The 21,633-nt window shown below is 40.4% G+C and overlaps 1 protein-coding gene across 11 annotated transcripts in view; it reads right to left on the bottom strand.

Annotated features, from left to right (window-relative positions):
- The window catches only part of camta1a (calmodulin binding transcription activator 1a), a 393,254-nt gene that overhangs the window by 20,506 nt on the left and 351,115 nt on the right, over nt 1-21,633 (bottom strand). For 10 of the 11 annotated variants that reach the window (XM_032584958.1, XM_032584865.1, XM_032584530.1 and 7 more), the window contains 3 exons: nt 19,298-21,594; nt 18,077-18,203; nt 17,439-17,573 (listed from right to left, as the gene is read on the bottom strand). In XM_032584958.1, the coding sequence (XP_032440849.1) occupies nt 17,439-17,573; nt 18,077-18,203; nt 19,298-21,594 (2,559 nt within the window). Of the gene's footprint in view, nt 1-9,950; nt 10,917-17,438; nt 17,574-18,076; nt 18,204-19,297; nt 21,595-21,633 lie in introns of those variants that run through there. The other variant, XM_032585027.1, reaches the window with a different exon arrangement.

Below are 21,633 nucleotides of genomic sequence, written 5' to 3'. Positions count from 1 at the left end.
TAGACAAACAATAAAAATGTAATTTATAAGTCTTTTCCTGCATGCCATTTGTTTTCCAGCGCTGATGCATTAGGGACCCGATGTTTTGAGGTGGGGGGCCTTCACAGCATGACCCGGTGACATTTGCGCTTTATGGTATCTTGGCACCCCCAGCTAAAGGCTCCATAGAGAGCTAATGTCACAGTGAGACACAGTAAAGGAGGTCAAGTAGCTTCTATCATTGGGAAGAAAAAGCATAATGCCACTGGCTGATAAATTGCTGCTCTCTGTGACAGTATGCTGCACTGTGAAAAATGGGCTGAAAGAACAACAATGAGGCCCCTGCCTTTAATTCCTCTGTGTGCTGTACACTACCTAGGTGAGCATCCTGTCAGATCAGCATGTCATTTTCATAATAAACAGCAAACTGCTCAGAGTGTTTGTACAGCTTCCCATTAGGCCGTATTTATCTTTGCCCATCAACATATTGGCTTGTGGACGGTAGGGAGGTGAGGAATTGCCAGCCTACTCTGGTCTGAGTGCAGGAGTTGAGAGGGGAGTCAAAAGGTAGAGGCACATGCCTTCATATAAGGTTGTGCTCTCATTTTGCTTTCGCCTAATCGGTGGGAAGAGATACAAACGCAGAGATGGAGGGAAAGAGTCGGGGATAGTTAGCAGTAGGCTGACATGTCTTTGTTCAGACCCAGTGCTGCAGTGTGCTGCAGTGCAGATGATGTCATCTCCACCTGCTGCCTGCTGCTCCAAATGCGATGCACGTCTACTGCAGAGGGAGGATGGGGGTAGAGACGAGTGGGAGGAGACAGGGAAGGTGAACAGCCAAACGGTACTGTAACAACGCTGTGACGCCATGAGGGCCCTCCCCCTCTCTGGTTTACTCCCTTGTGACAGTGCACGGTTGCAGACGTGGTCATTGTCACACATTACGACCAGATTTTCACAAGGTATTTTAAAACAGCCCTGCCTGCAAAAAATTTACTAAAAACTCTCTGTAAGAAATTTAAAGTGTGCTCTTTCAGTCAAGTTGAATGTAAAATTAGTGGTTTTTATAAAGTTTCTGTAGATGAATGTGGAGATTTATTCTCATACTTTTATTGGAATGCCATAATCTCCTACCATAACCGGACAAACATTTACTCGCATTTCTTTTTAACACTGCATTAAAATAGAAATTACCTCACTACTTTACTGAATTAAATCCCAAACATTACAATCTCAACCCTCTGCGGACCCGAACTCATTCAATTCCAAGTTATGCAAAAACATAATTTACTGAAAATTAAACTAATCAAAACTAACACAGCTAAGATTGGAAATATTTTTCTATGTAAGTGAATATGAAATTGTAAATGATAACCCGATTATACATTGCATACTTTCCTATGTGTATGTATAAGTTTATTTCCTTGAGGCGATCTGGATTGATCTCAAAGATAAAAAACATGAAACTCCAGCAAGAGGCACAACTGAAATGTGGGGCTGCGGGCCCCCAGGGCTCTGGAAGTCACACAGCATCAATTCAGAAATCTACAAGCTAAAAACCACTTAAAATCTTTTGTTTGATTTTTATGTTAAGATCTAATAACTTAAACACTGCTATTTTAACATTTTCTGCTTCCTGAGTCTGAGCTACAGTGAGTTCATATTCTAATTGTCAGATTTAAATTCTAGTATTGCAAATCACCCTAGATGTTTGGTCTACTATCTAGTGCAAATATTTTAGTGCACTTGAAATACGACAACAAAACTAACTTTAAGTAACTTTCCAGCAAGATATAGATGCTCATTTTGAGTAAGTAAATTATTGATACAAAAATAACTAAGCATTGGTGTCAATTTATTTCATTTAAAGTGAAATAATTTGCCAGTGGAGATAGTACTTAAAAAAAAAATCAATATTAAGGACTTATTGATTTAAATCAAGCTTCTACATCTGTCTTAAAAGTTACTTGTAAGCTAGGTTTGTCCTATTTCAAATGTAGTAACATCTTTGCTCTAGAAACTAGATCAAAAATATTTGGTAAGATTTTGTGTTTTTGCAGCTCGGACTGTACAGGAGCAGCTTCACTAAACAAACCTAAGCAAGTTAAATGAGGAAACCACAGAGATTATAATATAACTCAAATTACCCTTAGCTTTACAGAGCAGTAAGAAAAAATAATTTGCACTGGGATAAAAGTATGCAAAGTGTCTGTAAATGACCTGCTTATTTTTACTCAGGGGAGATAAATATCCCTAAATAAATTAATTTGAAATGAACTTTTTACCCAAGGACTACATAATCTGTAAACAATGTGAAGTGATTGTCGAGCAAAACATCAAAAGTGAGCTATAGAAAATGATGTTTACTCAAAGTCTAGAGAAAGGGAATGAACTGATGTGACTCTGATAAATCTCCCAGCAGGAGTTAACTCACTTATTTTGATTTGATCACAGGATCATAAGTCACATGGCCTAAACAGAGAACTGCTGGAACTGGTTTAATATTTACAAAGAAATATTACATAAAATTTGCATTTTAATATTTTTTCACATCTACATAATTATTTAAAAGTACCTAATAGAAATAAACTGATCCAAAATGACTTGTTATGGGGTAAAACAATTAACAGATTGTAAATTGAGGTAGGATTTGAGATGGAGTTATTTGGTAACTTTATCGGGATACTTTAAATTCACCCTGATTAGAATAGTAAAACTATCAACGAGCAACAAATGTAGATATGTTTCTAAATTATATTCTATTAAAATTTTTGGTTAAGTTCTGTTTGTTTACACAGCACCAAGTCACAGCAAATTTCAGCCAAAGTCGCTTTACAAGACAAACAGATCCAATTCATATCTAATGGCTCCATTTTAACAGGAGGAATCATTCAGCAGAAACTCAGTATGAGTGACCCTGTGCTGCAACCAAATTTAGCAAAAGAGGAGAAACTGAGAAAGTCACAGTTTGTTCGAGGGAAATCTCTCTAATCAGTTTCTAAGTATTGTAGTTTAAAGTGTTCTTTATGGGTTTTTATAATATTTGTGACAAGGCATGACTGCTGTTTTCTTAACTCCAGGTTCTGTCAAAGGGCACCGGAGTCCTGAGAGAGAAGCAAGGATCAGAGGACTTTCTATGGTATAATCTACAGTGGTCTACAGTATCTGATCAATGACAGCTCTAGGACATGGCAGCAGCTTCTCATGAGACAGGTTGATATACTCAGGGATAAGGGAATAAAGGACAGCGCTGCTTATTAAGACCCAGCAGAGCCTAATGTCAGAGCAAAGGGGCCACAGGAAGAAAGAAGACAGCAGGGGAAGAGCGAGAGTAAACCAACACCAGAGTGAAAGGAAAAGAGAACAGGACAGGAGACAAGAAGAGGTTCATGAAGAGGAATAGGGGAAAATAGAAAAGGGCAGGAATTACAGTGCATGACAAGACGGGGTCTGCTGGTGAAGCAGGATGGAGAATTTAGTTGACCCTACTTAGAAATGTCAAGGATGAGAGCAGGCGAACTATTACTGGAGTGAACTACAACTGCTGGAGTGGAGCTGGAGAGTCTAAGCACAGATTTATGGACCTTACTGTTGTACCATTTCAACAGTAAATCACTGAAATTAACAAGTCTTTACCACATAATGTCAATACACAGCACAGAACAAAAACCTCGACAAACAACCACATCAATTTGACTTTGGAATAAATTGCGTTTCCGCTTGCCATACTTTGGGTTTGTTATTGAAGAAAGGCTGTCATCTTTCAACCTGAAAGAGCTCACTTCTGATTGACTATGACGGAACATCTTTAATCCTCACATCCCAACCTCTGGTCCTGTTCACGCCAATCAAGTTCAGAACTGAACCTCATTATCTTCCTGCAGCTATGCACATCCTCAGATGTAAACCCTATGGAAGGACCAGAGGCCAGCCTCCCTCTGGGTCTTTGTGTGGGCTGATTGACAGGGGCTAGTATTTGTGACCATGGAGAGGAAGAGGCCACACCATCTGTCAGCCGCCCTCGCAGCTGGAAGACATGGCAGTGTGCGCATCAAAGACATACTATCCTCGCTTTAAGTTCTTCTAAGAGCAGTGATTGAGTAAGATTTTAATTGCTCAAAGATCAAGACTGCATGTCGTGTAACTGAGATATCCATAATTTGTTTAGAATCTATTTGTCCAATCATCTGCTATTCGGTTTCTTTAACTTGTGGCCAGCAGTGGGACGGGACGCAGGGCACACCCTGAGCGGATGGTTCATCTGATGTATTACAAGGTTTGGAGACAGACAAATGCAATAATAATTTTAAAGGTGTAGTTTTAGATCTCTCTGCAGCTACAGAGATCTGTGCCTTGTAAATGGAGTCACATCCTTGAAACTTTTATATATTTGTAATCTTATTACCCAAAAATCGGAAACTTGGTTCCTGCAAGTTTTATCAAGTGCCCCTGCTCTAACACCTGATTAAAAATAATTTAATTCTCATTCAATTTTTATTTCAGTCAAGTGACTTCAACGATGAAAACATCTAAAACATGCAGGAGACAAACTTCCCCCTAAGATGCACAAACACAGAGTAGCACATAACTGTGAAGTGGAAGGAAAATGATTTTACATACTTTTTTTTCAACAAATACAAATCTTAGATTTTAGTCTAGTCCTCAGTACTTTAACACTCCTAAATAAAAGCCAGTGAAAACTTGCATTTAGATGTAACATATTAAGTTAAGATGCGTCATATCAGAATAAATTAGCACCACATATCAGGGAGGTCAGAGATAGAGAGATAAACTTTAAACATCTCAATGAGCGATATTAAATCCGCAATCCAAAAATGGAAAGAATATGGCTGAACTACAAACCAAAGGAGCTCTAAACTGAGAAAATAGAGAGTAGGCAGACAGATGTTTAGTAAATCTGGAGGAGATTTAGTGCTCCCAATTTTTTGGCCTTACTTTTTCTAGTTTACAAATGTGGTATTTATGAAAATCTTGCAGGAAGAAAGTCCATATTGAAAGAAACCCATAAAAAGTCCTGTTTCCTGTTTTCCACAAGCCATGTGGTGAACACAGGAAACATGGGCTCTGGTCAACTGACACCTAAAGCAAACATTTAAAATAGTTTTTTGTCACACATAAAGCAGTCATGTGCAATGAATTACAGTATGTGTTGTAAAGAGGCTCATTTGTCAGATTAAAAGTACCTTATGAAAACCGCAAACATTAGTAAACATCCATTTCAATAAGCCCAAATTTCTGTATTAAAACTTAATTTATTAGTTCAGATATTGTATTGGATGATTGTTTAGATATTGTAATTTGAACGTAGTGTTTTCATTAAATACAGGTGGAAAATCTTTCTTATTAACAGGAATGAAGGCTGTAAAACATGAGTTGATGTGTAATTACTTGAATGTGTTTCACTTTGGGAAGTGAGTTACTAGCATAAATATATTTTTTTCAATAATATTCAAGTTTATTGAATGAGTCTGCATATATGGCACAAGAAATAACCATTTCACCCTGAACTCACCATTAAAAGTGGTGGCAGTATTATGCTGTGGAGCTGGTCAGAATTAGTAGGAAGATAAATGGCAATAACCACAGAGCATTCCTGGATGGAAACCTGTCAGAAGTTGCCACTGACTAAAAACTGAGGAGGAGCTTCACTTAAAACCACAACCCCAAGCACTGACGACACTAGACTAATTTAAATCACATTCATGTGTTTGAATGGCCCAGACAAAGTCCAGATATAAATCAAACTGAAAATATGAAGCAAAAGTTGAGGACTTTATGTTCACATATGTTGTGTATCCAATCAGATTGAGCTTGGCTAAAGAAAAATGGGCAAACATTTGACTTTCTAGAGGCGTGAAGCTGTTAGAGACACAGCTCAAAACATCTTTAACTACAGTCTGCAATATTTTCATTCAGGGGGGTGGAATACAGTTGTAAGCCATAATTTTAAGATTTTTATTTAAAAACAAAAAGAAAGGAAAGGTAAAACAATAGTCCCTTTTCTTTCTCCTTCACAATTTTGCAATATCTGTGTAGAGTTACCAACCATGAGGTTTACCTAACAGAAAACCTGTAAATACAATATGGAAGTTTGTGATGAATACAGCATTTTAAGGGACAAACATGCATTTAGCCTCACCTCACCTGTTGTGCATAAAAACATAAAAAAGCCACCTGTGAATTATTATATCTGTTGCAATGCTTATATGCTGCATTTTATTTTTCACCAGTTTAGCCAGATATTATAATAATCTCTAACAAGAGTCAAAGGTGTTCAACACATCTCATCCTCTTCTTCTGGCATTTATCCAGTTATATAAGTCAATATGAGTGCAGTCTGGACACAATAGATTCAGTGTGTCACACTGAAAGTAAAATGCCAAGAGAGGAGACCCAGGGGATTTACTGTCATCTGCTTTTATACTAATGGAGTAATTGTATTGGCTTTTTGTCTTAGGAACAGGACAAGCTGTATTTTCCAGATGTTCAGTAACAAGTGCATTTCATTTAGCTTCCTGTTTATGCAAACAAATGGCATGAGCTTGAATTATACAGCCGCAGACAGAACAACTTAAGATGAGAGCAGGAATTATTTTAAAAATGAAATGTCTCAATAAATAGAGCGAGAGCTCAAGGGGCGACATACTGCTGGCTAAATGAAGCCCCATATGTTTAATCCTTATAAGCCTCAATATTAATCTTTTTTCAACAAATCATTGTAAATTCAAGTTTAACTTTCATTCTTATGTTAGAACAGCAAACAAATAAGAAATTGTGAAGGCGTCAACGTAATTTTGAAACTATACAATTTATATGGTGGCCCTGAGGTGCCACAAATTCAAAAACACAACATTAACATAGCACAATTACAATTTACCAATAGACCACTGTTAAGGTATGTGTGTGTGTGTTCATCAATAAAAATAATTTATCAGATTCAGCTGTATCAAATGTAATTATTGTGCCCCAAAACAATTAAATAATCACATCAAAAAGTTTTTAACATTGTCATTATTACTATTTTTTTATTCCTAAATATAATAGTGTGTGAGAGATTCTGTCAGTGACATTCATTAACTTAAAATACTTTGCAGAACGGCACTTTACGACGTTCGGCCCATTCACTTGTATTAGCTTGCTGCTAGATAAGCAGCAAGCTTATCTAGCACAGCTAGATAAGCTTGCTGCGACCAGCACAGCTGGTCGGAGCTCTCGCGACCAGCTGTGCGTCGCGGCGCTGCCTCGCGGATGAGCGACGGCAGGAGGATGGCACTGCGTTGGACCGTCGGTCTGTGTTCGTCCTCTGTGTTTTATTAGGGGCTTAATTAGCTCATAACTAACGTTTACGGCCGACTGGCGTGGAAGCGACGTTAAACGCGTCCGCCGTGATTATGGAAACTGAGTCCAGGTTTAAGAATTTCTGATCAGATTGGCTCTCCAGCCGCCCAATCAGGCGACAGCCAGGCTAAGTGAGGAGGGAGACCAGCGCTAGAGACCCCATTACTGCACCCACACTGTGTTATTGAAGGCGCCTTATTGAAGGCGTCCGCCTTCAATAAGGCGGACGCCATATTGAAAGGCGTCCGCCTTTCAATATGGCGGACGCTATAAAGTATCGCAACAACGGGCCGACCCGCTCAAGCAATAATTTCCGGTTCAAAAGCACTGTCATCCAATCAGCGATCTCTCAGGTCTCCAACTGAGACATACCCTTTCCGTTTTGTTAATGTTGTAAGTGCTTCGTTAATGAACTTCGTTAACTGTGTTTTTGAATTTGTAATTGTGCTTTCTTAATGTTATTGTGTTTTGTCATTTGTAATTGTGTTATGGTATTGTTGTTATGTATTTGAATTTGTTGAAGTGGTTTGCACCTCAGGGCCACTGTAAATTTATCTTTGGGAAATCTGACTCAGAGTTAGAATCTCTTTTTGAACTAAAAGTACAAATGACAAACTTCAAAACAAAACTTATAGCTAGAAAGGAGAGACAACTGGAACCGCATGGACATGGAGTGAGTAAATCATATTTTAAATTACACATGCATATCCTCAAAAGCACACAGAATTATGGCAATAAAATCCAGAGTAGTAATCTTCACACAAGCTTTACGCATGATTTAAACTCACTTCCGTTCATCTATGCAGCGCTAGCTTACAGAAAAAGTCATCTGAGGACACTACACAGAAAAGGTAAACAACTACAATTTATCGTAGTGATGCTACACTACTATACTTCCACAATGAATAATAGAATATCTACGGAAAACATTGTTTTTCTCTATTTTTAAGAAAGAAAACCCAGAAGGCAACTTATATGCATGAGAGAAGTCAGTCATAGTAAGAATACTATCTATACTTAGATGATTCAGGGTTACTGGGTACATATGAACTGGCACAGGGCACTTCATTTCTATAGCACCTTAATGCACAGTTCAATTTGAATCATCGTACTCCTGCTCCTCTGCTGTGCTTTATCACCTGCAGATGGAAAAATTCCCATGACATTGCTGCTGTTAGCAGATCTACAACTACAATTACTCCTTCTGTCAGTACAAGTAAAACCAGAGGAGCTGTTACACGAACAACTACTACAGTGGTTAGGTTCGGTAGTCACACTTCATAAAAGCTCCAAGTTACAATCCATAAAAAAACTTAACAGAACTAGTGAACCATGCAGCTCTGGAAAAAATAAGACCAATGCAATTTTTTTGCCATCAGCATCTCTACACGAATGACATTATATTCTAGAATTTTTGTTCAATTGCAACACTGATCATCTGAACCCAAGAGCATTGTGAAAGTCTACCAAGACTCATGTTACTCCATCTAATATTTATTTTCAAACTCTTACTTAGCTTAAACATTAGTGTTGTGTTTTAAAAGTGAATACAAAAGTTTTCTCAGCAATATTTGAGGTCTGAAAACACTATTTTTTTTGTAAATAAATGCCAGAAACTGGATTTCTATTTGGTAGGAATGATGTCAGTTTATTGAATAAAATAAAAATATAAATTAAGCTACATATTTTGTTGTAGTCTTTACACATTTTCCAGAGCTGTGCTTTAAAAGACAACATTTCTGCCACCTCCAAAGTCTTCTGTCCTCAATTGTTTTCTTTTAAAACCAAAAACTGATTTTCCTCAAAGCAGAGGCAAGGCATGGTCGACTCCTGATACTATTATCATGCATAAGAAATAAACAAAACTGTGCAGCCTTTTTGTTGCTTGCTTTCAGGCAACAGTGCAGTAAATGCATTTAGTTTACTGCACCATTACTGGTAAACATTGCACATGAGCAACAGGTAGGTAATGCACAAGAAGAATCTTCATGTAAATAGTTTGGAAAAGTCCGGCAAGCAGAAACTACGGAGATAAAGCTGTAAAAGTCTTTGTTCACGGCTGTGTGGTGCTGAAAGCGGTCTGAGCTGTGGAGAATCTCAGCAGCCACACACATGGCCCAGATAAACTCAGCCGAGCTTATGGATGCGACAAGCCTTCATTGCGCTATAGGGCACAACAACACGTGAAACTGCACCTGGGTCACGCTGACCCTTTGGTTTTCACCATCCAGATACAAACACCCGGAGAAATAAGTATTTGGAAAATATGCACCCTGAAGCATAACTTTAAAAGAAGACCGAGAATGTTTGTTTTTTTTTTAAGTTTCGGAGGTCGCCCTAAAACGCACGAAGCGCAAGTCGTGAGTCAGGAGTTGCTTAGTCTGAGCGCTTTGACGCATGAAACAGTTGGTAAGCATGTGGCCGAAACAACTCCGCTACAGCACTGCCACTACAGGAATACAGTAAAACAGAATAACTCTGCATGCGGCGCTCAACGAAGAAGAAGAAAAAAAACGTGGAACTTGTGGCATACACAATAGGCAACCCAAAGACAACACAATCACAAGACAGCACAGCACTACAGTTATAAGGTTGAGCTCAACACTTCTAACCTTCTATTTTATTTTCCATTGGCAGAGTCCACCTTAATGCCAAAAACACAGCCCCTTTGTCTGTTTGGAAATGCAGGTGTCATTCACTGGCATCCTGACCCAGAGAAGTCCAAGCAGGGCTGCGTTTCTTTCAAACCTGCCACTCTAAAGCATGCTGCTACACGTAGAGGAAAAACAACAGAAAAAACCAGCATATATATCCTTGGTGTAGACTGAGTCTGACTCTCAACAGATCACTCGTCAACAATAGAACAAAGTGAAGGAAAAGAGCGGCGTGCAGAAAGAAGGAGAAGAAGACCGCTCATGCTCTTCCTCCTCTAATAGCCCACTCCTCCCCCTGCTGCTCTCCTCTTCACTTTGTTTCACCTCGCGCACATGCACGCTCTCCTCGTGTTTCTAGTAGTCGCTGCGACCCCCAGCCTGCAGTAAAATGACAAATACCGCCGCGAGGAAAACGTTGTGCGCACGTGCAGCCGGTAAACAGACGCCCTAATTCCCGCTTTGTTGCGTTTCCTTCAAGAGTCGCGCTCCGCAACTACTCGCTCTTTTAAATTTTATATATAATTTTTTTTTTTTTTTTTTTTAAGAAATCGCAGTTCCAGCAGATTTGTTCAACTAAAATCGAACCAGATTTGTTTTTTCGTGCGCCCTCACACGAAGTCTCTCCCACACTGGAGGAAACGCGTGAAAAGCGTTTCTTCCCGCAGCGCGATCTGATGTTTTAAACCAGAGCCACTTCTAACCGCGGGAGTTTGCCATGTTTACCCAAACACGCCCACTCCTCCTCGGCGCCTGCATTGTGTGTACACGCTTTGCCATTTGTCATGCCTCGGTACAGTCAATAAGGCTCTCTTAATCACTGACGGTCAGCTCGTCTCCGAGCGGGGCTCTAATTCTGCCGCCGCTCGGCTCGCCGGATCTGGGATCGGGGACTTTATGTGGCAGCGGCTCTGCGGCTCCGAGAGCTTTTCTGTCCTGCCTATGGCTCCGTACCTGCAGTGCTGCAGAGAAAAAGCGCCCCTTCCCCCACTCTGCATTATGACAAATCAAGGCAGGCAGGCAGCGGTGCCATTAGCACATCACAGCACAGTTAGTCTTCCATGGGAGAGGAAACTCACAGAGCCGAACGGCACACCGCTGCGGACCCGCACTAAATATTGACACGAATGCCGCTTCGCCAGACCCACAGCCCGTTAATCAGTAGACTGACTATAGAAGCTTGGGAAAGGAAACAGGGGCTGCCACATTAGTGTCTCTGGGAGTCACGGTGTCTGTTGTGCCTCCAAACAGGGCATAATAGTTGTAAGGAGTGCAAATAGCGACACTCTACCCTGACAAACGTGGATTTAATGGTTACTAGAGCGGACAAGATCCACAAAGGTTCAAGCTTTAACAAACTTATTGTCAACCCACGTGGATTTTTAAAGCGCGCTCAGCAACAGTTGCTTTCCACGCAGTGTGGTGCTGAAGCACTGTCTCACACACGCTGCCTGCTGGAAGCTCCTTATTTATTTTAGGCCAAGTCCGATTCCATCTATTCACTTAGAAATTCTTAGCTCTTATTTAGACATGAGCCATATACAGACGGGGTTAAAAAGTTATGGTTTCAACTTCTAAAATCCTGAGTCATGTGGTTTAAGATGCCAGAAAGTGTCACAGGCTTCTAAAACTGTATGGAGTATGATGTAATGCAGTGTCTCCTGCACTGCTCCAGCCCAAACTGTTACTGCACACTGCCAGTCAGTTGGCTTAAAGCAGACTCCTACACTTTGCTAACAGATGAAAGAAAGACCAACTCAGCTTTCTGGAAATATTTAATTTAGCAAAACACTTCGTCACTCATGGGGAGGAAGCTGCAGTGGCATCCATCACTCTTTTTAAGATAACACAGATGTACAGCTGGGAAGATACAAGCAGAATTTTTAAGCAGCTAACTGCAGTCTGGCTTGCCAAAAAACTAGAAATAAATTGCCTTCCAGTATTATATTCTTGTGATCACATTACTCGTGATGCTTTTTCAATAGAGGTATGGAAAAAAAGAGCAATCAAATTCTACTAAACAACTTCTCAAGTTTTAAGGAATAAAAACGCTGAGATTTTCCATCATATCTCTTGGAATGGTTCTAAGTTTTATTAATGAGATACCAGAGAGAGCACCAGAGTAACTCGAGTTGCACAGTAGTGCTGCTGCTTTCCAACCTATAGCTGCATACTTCTAGTCAGCTGGCTGATAGAAAGCCCCTGTACATTTCTGTCGCAAAAAAAAGAGAAGTGTGGCCAATTGGTCTTATTAAAATAAACTACAGTAGCCAGTTTTTAGCTTTGTGTCTGTAAAGCAGCCGACTGCAGGCTGAATACACCAGGAGACGGTAATTAGTTGGAGCTAATTCACCTTTTATAGCAGCTTCTTATACTTGTGCCACTTTAGCATACTGGCAAATGGGTATAATCAACAATTAAGCTACTAAGGAATATGAGCATTATAGGTGTTAGGGGCATCCTGACTGTTATCGTGGATCAGTGGAAGGGCTTTGTAGCTCATGAAGGCAAATATACACTGCCTGGCCAAAAAAAAAGTCGCCACCAAAAAATGGTCACACTCTCTAATATTTTGTTGGACCGCCTTTAGCTTTGATTACAGCCCGCATTCGCTGTGGCATTGTTTCAAAAAGCTTCTGCAGTGTCACAAGATTTATTTCCATCCAGTGTTGCATTAATCTTTCACCAAGATCTTGTATTGATGATGGGAGAGTCTGACCACTGCGCAAAGCCTTCTCCAGCACATCCCAAAGATTCTCAATGGGGTTAAGGTCTGGACTCTGTGGTGGCCAATCCATGTGTGAAAAAGATGTCTCATGCTCCCTGAACCACTCTTTCACAATGTGAGCCCGATGAATCCTGGCATTGTCATCTTGGAATATGCCCGTTCCATTTGGGAAGACAAAATCCATTGATGGAATAACCTGGTCATTCAGTATATTCAGGTAGTCAGCTGACCTCATTCTTTGGGCACACAATGTTGCTGAACCTAGACCTGACCAACTGCAGCAACCCCAGATCATAGCACTGCCCCCACAGGCTTGTACAGTAGGCACTAGGCATGATGGGTGCATCACTTCACCTGCCTCTCTTCTTACCCTGATGCGCCCATCACTCTGGAACAGGGTAAATCTGGACTCATCAGACCACATGACCCTCTTCCATTCCTCCAGAGTCCAATCTTTATACTCCCTAGCAAACTGAAGCCTTTTTTTCTGGTTAGCCTTACTGATTAGAGGTTTTCTTACGGCTACACAGCTGTTCAATCCCAACCCCTTGAGTTCCCTTCGCATTGTGCGTGTGGAAATGCTTTTGCGTTCACAATTAAACATACTCCTGAGTTCTGCTGTTGTTTTTCTTCGATTTGATTTGACCAAACGTTTAAGTAATCGCCGATCACGATCATTCAGGATTTCTTTCCGACCACATTTCTTCCTGGAAGACGATGGTTCCCCACCATCCTTCCAGTTTTTAATGACGCGTTGGACAGTTCTTAACCCAATTCTAGTAGTTTCTGCAATCTCCTTAGATGTTTTCTCTGCTTGATGCATGCCAATGATTTGACCCTTCTTAAACAGACTAACGTCTTTTCCACGACCACAGGATGTGTCTTTTGCCATGGTTGTTTAAGAAATGAGGAGTTACTCATTGCATCAGCTGGGGTTAAATAACTTGTTGCCAGCTGAAAGATAATCACCTATGCAGCACTTATCCAATAGGAGGCTTGTACCTATTTGCTTAGTTAAATCCAGGTGGCGACTTTTTTTTTGGCCAGGCAGTGTATAAGATGCTTAGTAACAAAGGGGTTTAAACTTTATTTTTAAACATAATTACTGATCTGAAATATTTTTTCAACTATACATTTTTAATGGTGAAACATTCACGGTAGTCTCTAATGTGAAATGTTGTATTCCATAACAAAACAAAATTCTTAAATTGCTAATGAGTCTAAAAAACATGCAAAGGTAAAATATTTCTCAATTCAAAATATTGTGCCATCACAACAGCCATAAGAATGCAAAGTTTCATGTATTTTCTTGGATATTATATTAATTTCTTTTTGAAAAGCAAGAAATCCGTATAAAATAGTGTCATATTTTTGACAAGAGCAAAAAAAAAGAAAAACAGTATTGTCTATGTTGATGTATTTTGCTGCAGAGTAAAAATCTACATGCTATATTAAATTTTGAGACACTTAATAAAAGTTCCTGTTAGAATAATTCTCAGTGTACCTTAAATGGTTTAAAGATTATTATACTTACAAAGTCTGCTCTTCTGAACCCCAGATCAATACCAATGCCAACATCATAGATAAATTTGGAATATATGATCAAAAATTGACATAAATTTACATTATATTAAAGCAGACTTAGTTTTAATTCAGTGTGGGTATTTCAATTATTATTTAATAAAGGGAAAAAAGGCTTGCTGACATATACTGCAAGATTGATAACTGTTTAGATAAAAGATATGGGCATTACTTGCAGGAATGTTTAAGTACCGGTAGCATGGAATCTGTGAAAAATTATGATATATGCTTTCAGCATTACATCATTCCTACTGTGTTTAAACTACTGCTTAATATGAGTGCCATGAGAATAATGTAATAAAGAATAATATCAAAAACACCAAAAATATGATTTAGTTTTAGTCACTAACTATTCTGATATGTGGGTGTGATGTCTGCCACACAATCACAATATGTCTTCTCTCACAACCGGCAGGTATGGTTATAAATATAACCATTATCAACATTACAAAAATTACCGTTATGAACATAACCATACCTTGTCAATATCTGACCAGTTTTCTACAAATAAATGTAACTATGAACAGAAAGCACAGAACTTATTTTGCTCAATTGTAGACAAAACAAAACTGATCGATTTGGAATTTTTCCAGTTATTAAAAGTGTCACAAATGATTTTCCCTCCATCCCATATGATCCAGGCTTAAATAAAAAAAACCCCAAACATTACATATATAACCGCTTATTACAACACACCACTGTTCTAAAAATAGACACAAACATGACGTTACACAACAAACTGTAAGATATGGTGTGCAAGGAGTTAACATAGCTAAAGTAATAGGGTGGGTTGTGTTTTCCCCGAGACAGTCGGCTCCTCCTTAGCTGCTTCTGTGAATGGGCCAGTAAGGCAGCAGGGTATGAATGGCGGAGGGATCTAATCGTGCTGCCATGTATGTGAGCCGCCATGCTGGTCTCTATTTCTCACTAGCGCTCCTTGAAGGACTGTCTGCAATGCAGCTGTCCTGTGAGCCTGTAGTTCATCGTGCCCTACTTTATTCTGTCAATGCTCAAACACTGCAGCAGTACCTCTGCCAGCAGCTACACACACACACACACACGCACGCACACACACCCACACACCCCCGCCCACCCCCACCCACACACACACACACACCCCCCCACACCCACACACACACACGCATGCAAACACTTAATGGCTTTTATATGCATCATGAAGACCTACAGCAGGCTCACTGATACACAGACATTAATTGTTTGAATGTGAAACTACAACTATAACTAATCCACAAAAGAGGAAAGAAAAGTATTTCTTTGCAAAACTAACCACATAATTATGATTCATGTCCATCTGAAAGCAATCAATCAACTAGTCAAATTTCATTTATATTTATAAAGCTCTTTTTTTATACAGTGCAGCAATGTGAAGTGCTTTACAGAAAAGAAGCATCCAAACAATTCCCTTTGATTAAACAAAAACAACAAAAGAATCCCACACATTTCCAGCAGAAAGATGCACTAGCTTCACATCATATGGTAGCGAACCCAATAACCCCACATAGGTTATTACATAGCAACACACTAAAAAACACAAAAAGCATCACAACCAAATACCAAATATCAAAACCAAAGGTGCCAAAGAAGGGATGATATTCTTTAGTAAATTAGAAAAAAAATTATTAATAAAAAGTGAGTAAAAGCAAATGCTAAAAAGTACATAAATATTTACAACAACTAATATAATAATCAGATGATAAATCAAAATAAATCAACTAAAATAATGGATCTAAATAAATAAATGGAAAAAAACAAATGATAAACAATGAAAATCTTTTAAAACTCTGATGCAAGGCAGATTAAAACCAAAGCAAGAGCAAATAATGGTTGCAAAATAAAATAAATTCTAAATAGCTGCAAATTCAGATGATAAACATACCACAGACAACAGATAAATCTTCAGGTCAAACCAGCCAGAAAATGGCTCAATAATAATTTTTTTTGTGTGTGTACAGTCAAAAAGTCGAAGTTTTTTTTGTCGTCTCATACAGTAGCTGTTCTTTTTGCCCCAGTGACATCATTGGGGCATAGAATTTTTCAAAACCAAAACGGAATAAAAGATCATGTGAACTAAAACCTCAAACATCATCTCTACTTATGCATCATGCCAAATAAAGAGCCAAATCAGTGATTTTATTCTTACTATATTTACTTTTAAATCTGACATGACCAATAAAGCATTTGTAAATACAGACTGTATGCCAAACATATTTTATACACAGTGACAGTTCACTTAGCTAACAAGTAAAAATCAATTAGAAAGCCCTCAGCAGGAGTTAGTCAGTTAACCAAGCAGTCATGGTTCTAGACTGTGGGAGGAAGCCAGAGTAGATGACAGACTTCACACAAACACAGGGACAACATGCAGACTCCCTGCAGAAACACCTCAGACTGCAACTGATTGTTCTGAAACTAGAACCTTCTTGGTGCAAGGCAACAATGCTGCCAGCTTACAGCCAAATGAAGGACGGATCTATACATTTATATTGTTTATGTCAACTTGGTTCTTAGCCAGCAGGAGCAGCAACCAGTCTGGTCTTCAGCTGCTTCAAAGTTTGACATATTTTTCACTTAGAGATGGTTTTCAGCACACAATTGCTGTAGAGAGAGATTACACGAGCTACAGTTGCTTTCCATTAATCTCAAACCAGTCTGTTCTCTCTTCTCTACACAAATGTTGCTCACTAGATATCTCCTCTCCTAAGAAATGGTTGTCCATAAAATCCCAGAAGACTGGCAGTTTCAGAAACACTCAGACAAGCCTTTCTGGCATCAACAACTAAACTGTTGTGCCTGAAATGTGACTTCAAAAACAAAACATTCTGATGATTGGCTTGAACTTGAGCATGATTTATTCACCTAAAAGCTTCATCTAAAAGCCTGAGTGCATTAATTTGATTTCAGTCAGCCAATGATGTGATTGGCTGATCAGCTATTTGTGTTAGCAGTCAAAAGAACAGGTGTACCTAATGAAGAGGGTGCACCATAACTACTCAAAACTGGTAAAGCTACATGGAAAAATTTTAATTGGAAGGTTTGAACTGACAGAAAAATCAAAAACAACATAAAAATATCTCCTGTTGCTGAAATGATGCAAATAGAAAACTGATAAGAGGACCTACCGTCCAGTGAAAGCCAGTCGTGCTGAGAGGATGGCAGTGATGGGAGAGCCCGAGCCTTGTACTCAAACACCACAGAACTGGAGATAATCTGATTACTGATGGCCACCTGTAGCGTCACCAGGCCTGTATCGTGAGCTGAACAGAGAAGACATGATAAGACTCTGGGAGAGCATATTCAAAGTGTCACAAATTCTTAAAATCTTTATCTGAAAGTGCAAATAAACATTAACCAGCATGGATAGTTAAGTCCATGTTGCACAACTAGCAGATTTAATAATGGAATCAGGAAGAACGAAGTCATAAAATAATAAAAAACTAAACTTTAAAACACAAATGTTCTAAAATAAGGTGGTATTAAAAAAAAGTTGTCATCCAATAAACAAACTAAAAATTGTATACAATCTTTAATGAAGTGGAGAGATTTGCAGTAATGTTTCAGTCAAGACTTTTTGCATCAACACCAAAATAAGTTACAATATTGCATCAAGAAAGGGCTCCTTCACTTATACCACAAATAAAAAATGATCCAAATATATTTTTATTTAACACTGATGTTAAAGTTTGTTTATTAATAACATAAAAACAAAATAAAGCAGAAACTTTGTTTGCAATGTTAAGAACTGTTTCCTCTTTGCTACCTGGGCAGTAGCAGCGCAGCACCCCTGGCTGGATGAGCGAGGCCGGAACCGAGATCTGGTCAAACAAGCAGCTGTAATTTGAACTGGCCTCCTGCCAGGGACCAGTGATCAGCACCTTCACTCCACCCTGAAACATACACGGTGATTAAAGAGGGCTCACAATACATTAGTAGAATTAAGTAGATATACTCGCACTTAAAGTTAATCTCCCAACTACAGCGTAAAGATGTTGAAACTCATGTAGGTGGCTAACCACTTAATTAAATTAATCTCTGCTGCCACCATGTGGACATTCAATGATATTTTCTCCTAAATCACCACCAGCACTGACTCGAGGTGCTTTGGTGCCACCCAGTGGCTAAATTTTGGCATTACAACGGCAACACAAAACTTCAAAAATCATTTGGATAAATGGAGCTCTTTAAAAGCTACTGGTGAACATACTGTATCTTGTATTAAACAAAAAACACCAACAAAAACACTTTTCACCGAAGAACACAATATGATGTTACTCTCCATCTATTAGAACTTACTCACCTTTCAGTGATTGTTAAATTAGTTGTACAATTTTACAAGTGCAGTAGGTATCCAGTAAAATATCACATTGGTTTGGATTCCATATTTCATGATCGCTACACTCTGTCATAGCAGCAATAACATTTTCTTTTGTTAAATTTTAAATATTAACTAGTGTTTATATTGTTATGTTATTTATTTCCACTACTTTTGCACACAACTTCATATTTTTTATCTGTGAAATGAAATCATCTCAAATTAAAGGAGATGTTATGATCAGTTATTTACCAAATACTTTTTAACTCTTAATGAGTGATTTCTTGGCTAGCTACTTTTTAGTTTGGCTTGAGTGAAAATATATTAAAGTTGCTGCTTTTACTAATTTCTGGTACATTACCCACCTCTGGTTTGTAGCCGGACAAGCAAAGTTATAAGTGAAAAGTTTGTGAAGTTATTGTTGTAGTCTGTGAAACTTGGAGCTTTAAATACACCTTAACAGCCAAAAGTTAATAGAACAGGTTCATTATCATTGAATTTTTCTGACTGTGGCTGCTGGACAGCTATGAGATTTCATTGAAACATTTTAAAGTAGACAAAAGCTTTGGCCTTAAATTTGACGTTATAGTTTCTCTCAGGTCTTTGATTTCAGTTTTTTGTGTTATTCCATACAGGCGAGAAGAAGCAGAGAAGAGTCGAATCACTCACCTCAGGATAGGACCACTCAGGGGAGTAGTCAGTGACCATGAAGAGACGACCTGTGGCCTGTAACATCCCCAAAGCCCCTTGGGCAACAGCTGCAGAGACGACCTCTGCAACATTCATGTAGGACAGCGATCCAGCTTCTCCGGTGTTGCCTCCTGCTCCTGCGCCTCCGCTTAGCGACTGAGGGCTACAGCAAGGCTGAAGGCAGAGCTCTGAGGGGCTGTAGCCCGAGCCTCTGGCTCCTCCGTCCTCCTGGCCCTGATGGGGGGGCCCACTGGCTGGGTTCTGATTTTCAGCGTTGTGAGATGTGACTAGCTGGTGAGCATACAGGGCACCTCCAGCAGACATGGTGGTTCCACTGCCATCCACTGAGATAAAGTCATTGATGAGGTCAGAGAACTGGTTTCCAAAGGATATGTCAAAGTGGTCCAGACTGATCTCCATGCCAGCTCCACCAGCTCCTCCATTGTTAGCTGCTCCAGTCAGACCTTGATGGGCTCCCACTGCATTGTAGAGTCCTTGCACCATACTTGTGCCTTGGAGGAGAGGCTGTAACTGCTGGGTGCGGTTGCTACCGTCACTGTTTCCATTATGCATTGTTACTCCTTCACCTGTAGCTCCTGCCCCTCCATTGCTACCATCTGAAGCCTGTTGCATGTAGTGCTCTGGTCTCCCTCCCTCTCTGTTTGCTGCTCCACAGGCCTGAATGTGATCCCCTGGCTTGAGGAGGTTCTCGCCACCATTCTCCGTGGCTCCAGTCTGAGCTGAGTTGACATTACCTGGTTGTTCTAGACCAACAACCTCTTCATGTTCCGTTCCCAGCCCAGGAAAGGGCCCCTGGTACTGCAGCAGCTGGAGAGAAGCCGCTTGGGCGGACCCCTCTGTGGGTGAACCTCCATTACAATTGGCCCTGTGTTGCATCTGGCTCTGGTGGTGATGATGAAGGTGGCCATTGCTGGAAGGGGAGTCAGATTTTACCACTTGCAATCCCATATAAGCTCCAGAGTCATGGGAGTTGTGCTCCATAAGATGTGATTTCTGGCCCATGCTTGACCTGGCCTGCTGCGTCTGGCTGGTTTGAGAAGCATCCTGAAGGAAGAAGCTGGGCGAGCGATTCTGGTGTTGCATATGTGGACTAGAAATGGCCTGACCATAGTTCACTGTGGTAGCACTAGAAGTATATTCTTGCTTGGCATCAATGGCACTAAAATCCATCTGCTCCAAAGTGGTGCTGGGACTAAGCCCCCCTCCTGAAGGAAGCAGTGAGCCTGTAGGGGTCAGACTAAGACTGCCCTGACCTGATCCAGCACCAGATGACACCCCACCACCACAGTTCACAACTCCTCCAACCTGGTAACCACTTTCTTTCATCTGCTGCTCAAATGATGTGTCTTCTGTCTTGATGTTCTTTACGAGAGCTGAGCTGAAGGGGTAGCTATTGTCTGACAAGTTGGGAGAGCGCTGGAGACTCCCGTTGGTGCTACTGCTGCCGCTGGAGGAAGAAGATGTTGAGGAAGAGTTGCCCTCTGTCTTCATTGCGCTGCCGCCGTAGGTCTGGCCCTGTTTAGGGTTGTTCAAGAAGCAGTCAGGATCAAAGTTCATATTGGTCTCTGGAATCTTGATGGTTCCAGAATCAAGACTGCTGGTTAGCACCAGTTCTTCAGACACACTCGCCGTAGACAACATTGACAGACTGTCTCCTGCTGTGGTAGTCCCAGGTTCCCCTACTCCTCCTCCTCCGGGGAAGGCAAATTTGTGTCGTTCAGCGGCCATGGACAGCACCAAGCCCTGTGAAGTGGCATCTGCACCCATCAGATGAGCATTGGGACCCCCAGTTGGAGACATGCTATAGACAGGTTCTCCAGTGACCTCAGACATGAAGACACTCTGGGACAGGCCAGACATGACAGACGGAACATGGGTCATCCCTGTCACCACGGGGCTGTCTGCCATGTCTGGATCACTGTTGAGGCCGCTGCTGATGGACACTGGGGAGTTCTGCGTGGTGTCAGGGACCTCCACTTGGTTGGTGGACGACACTTCTGTGCTGTTTTGGTGCAGGAGGACAGGCTTGTGGACTTTGCCATTGCGTTTCTCTCTGGCACTGCCACCACCTCCTCCTCCTCCCCCAGAGCTTTTTCCTCCACCATGGGCACTGTGTTCGGTCTTCCCTTCAGACACATCATTGTTTTGGACCTCAGAGTGTGTACTGCTGTATCCACCAGAACGGGGGTCCACTTTAGGGGAGATGATGCGGTGTTTGCCGCTGTTGCATTTGTGGTGTACACTGCTCCCTGCACCTATATAAAGAATGACAACAAACATATTTTTTTTAATGT

The sequence above is a fragment of the Xiphophorus hellerii genome, chromosome 1 (genome assembly GCF_003331165.1).
Source record: "Xiphophorus hellerii strain 12219 chromosome 1, Xiphophorus_hellerii-4.1, whole genome shotgun sequence".
Lineage (NCBI taxonomy): Eukaryota > Metazoa > Chordata > Actinopteri > Cyprinodontiformes > Poeciliidae > Xiphophorus > Xiphophorus hellerii.
This window is presented reverse-complemented; position numbering and strand designations above follow the sequence as displayed.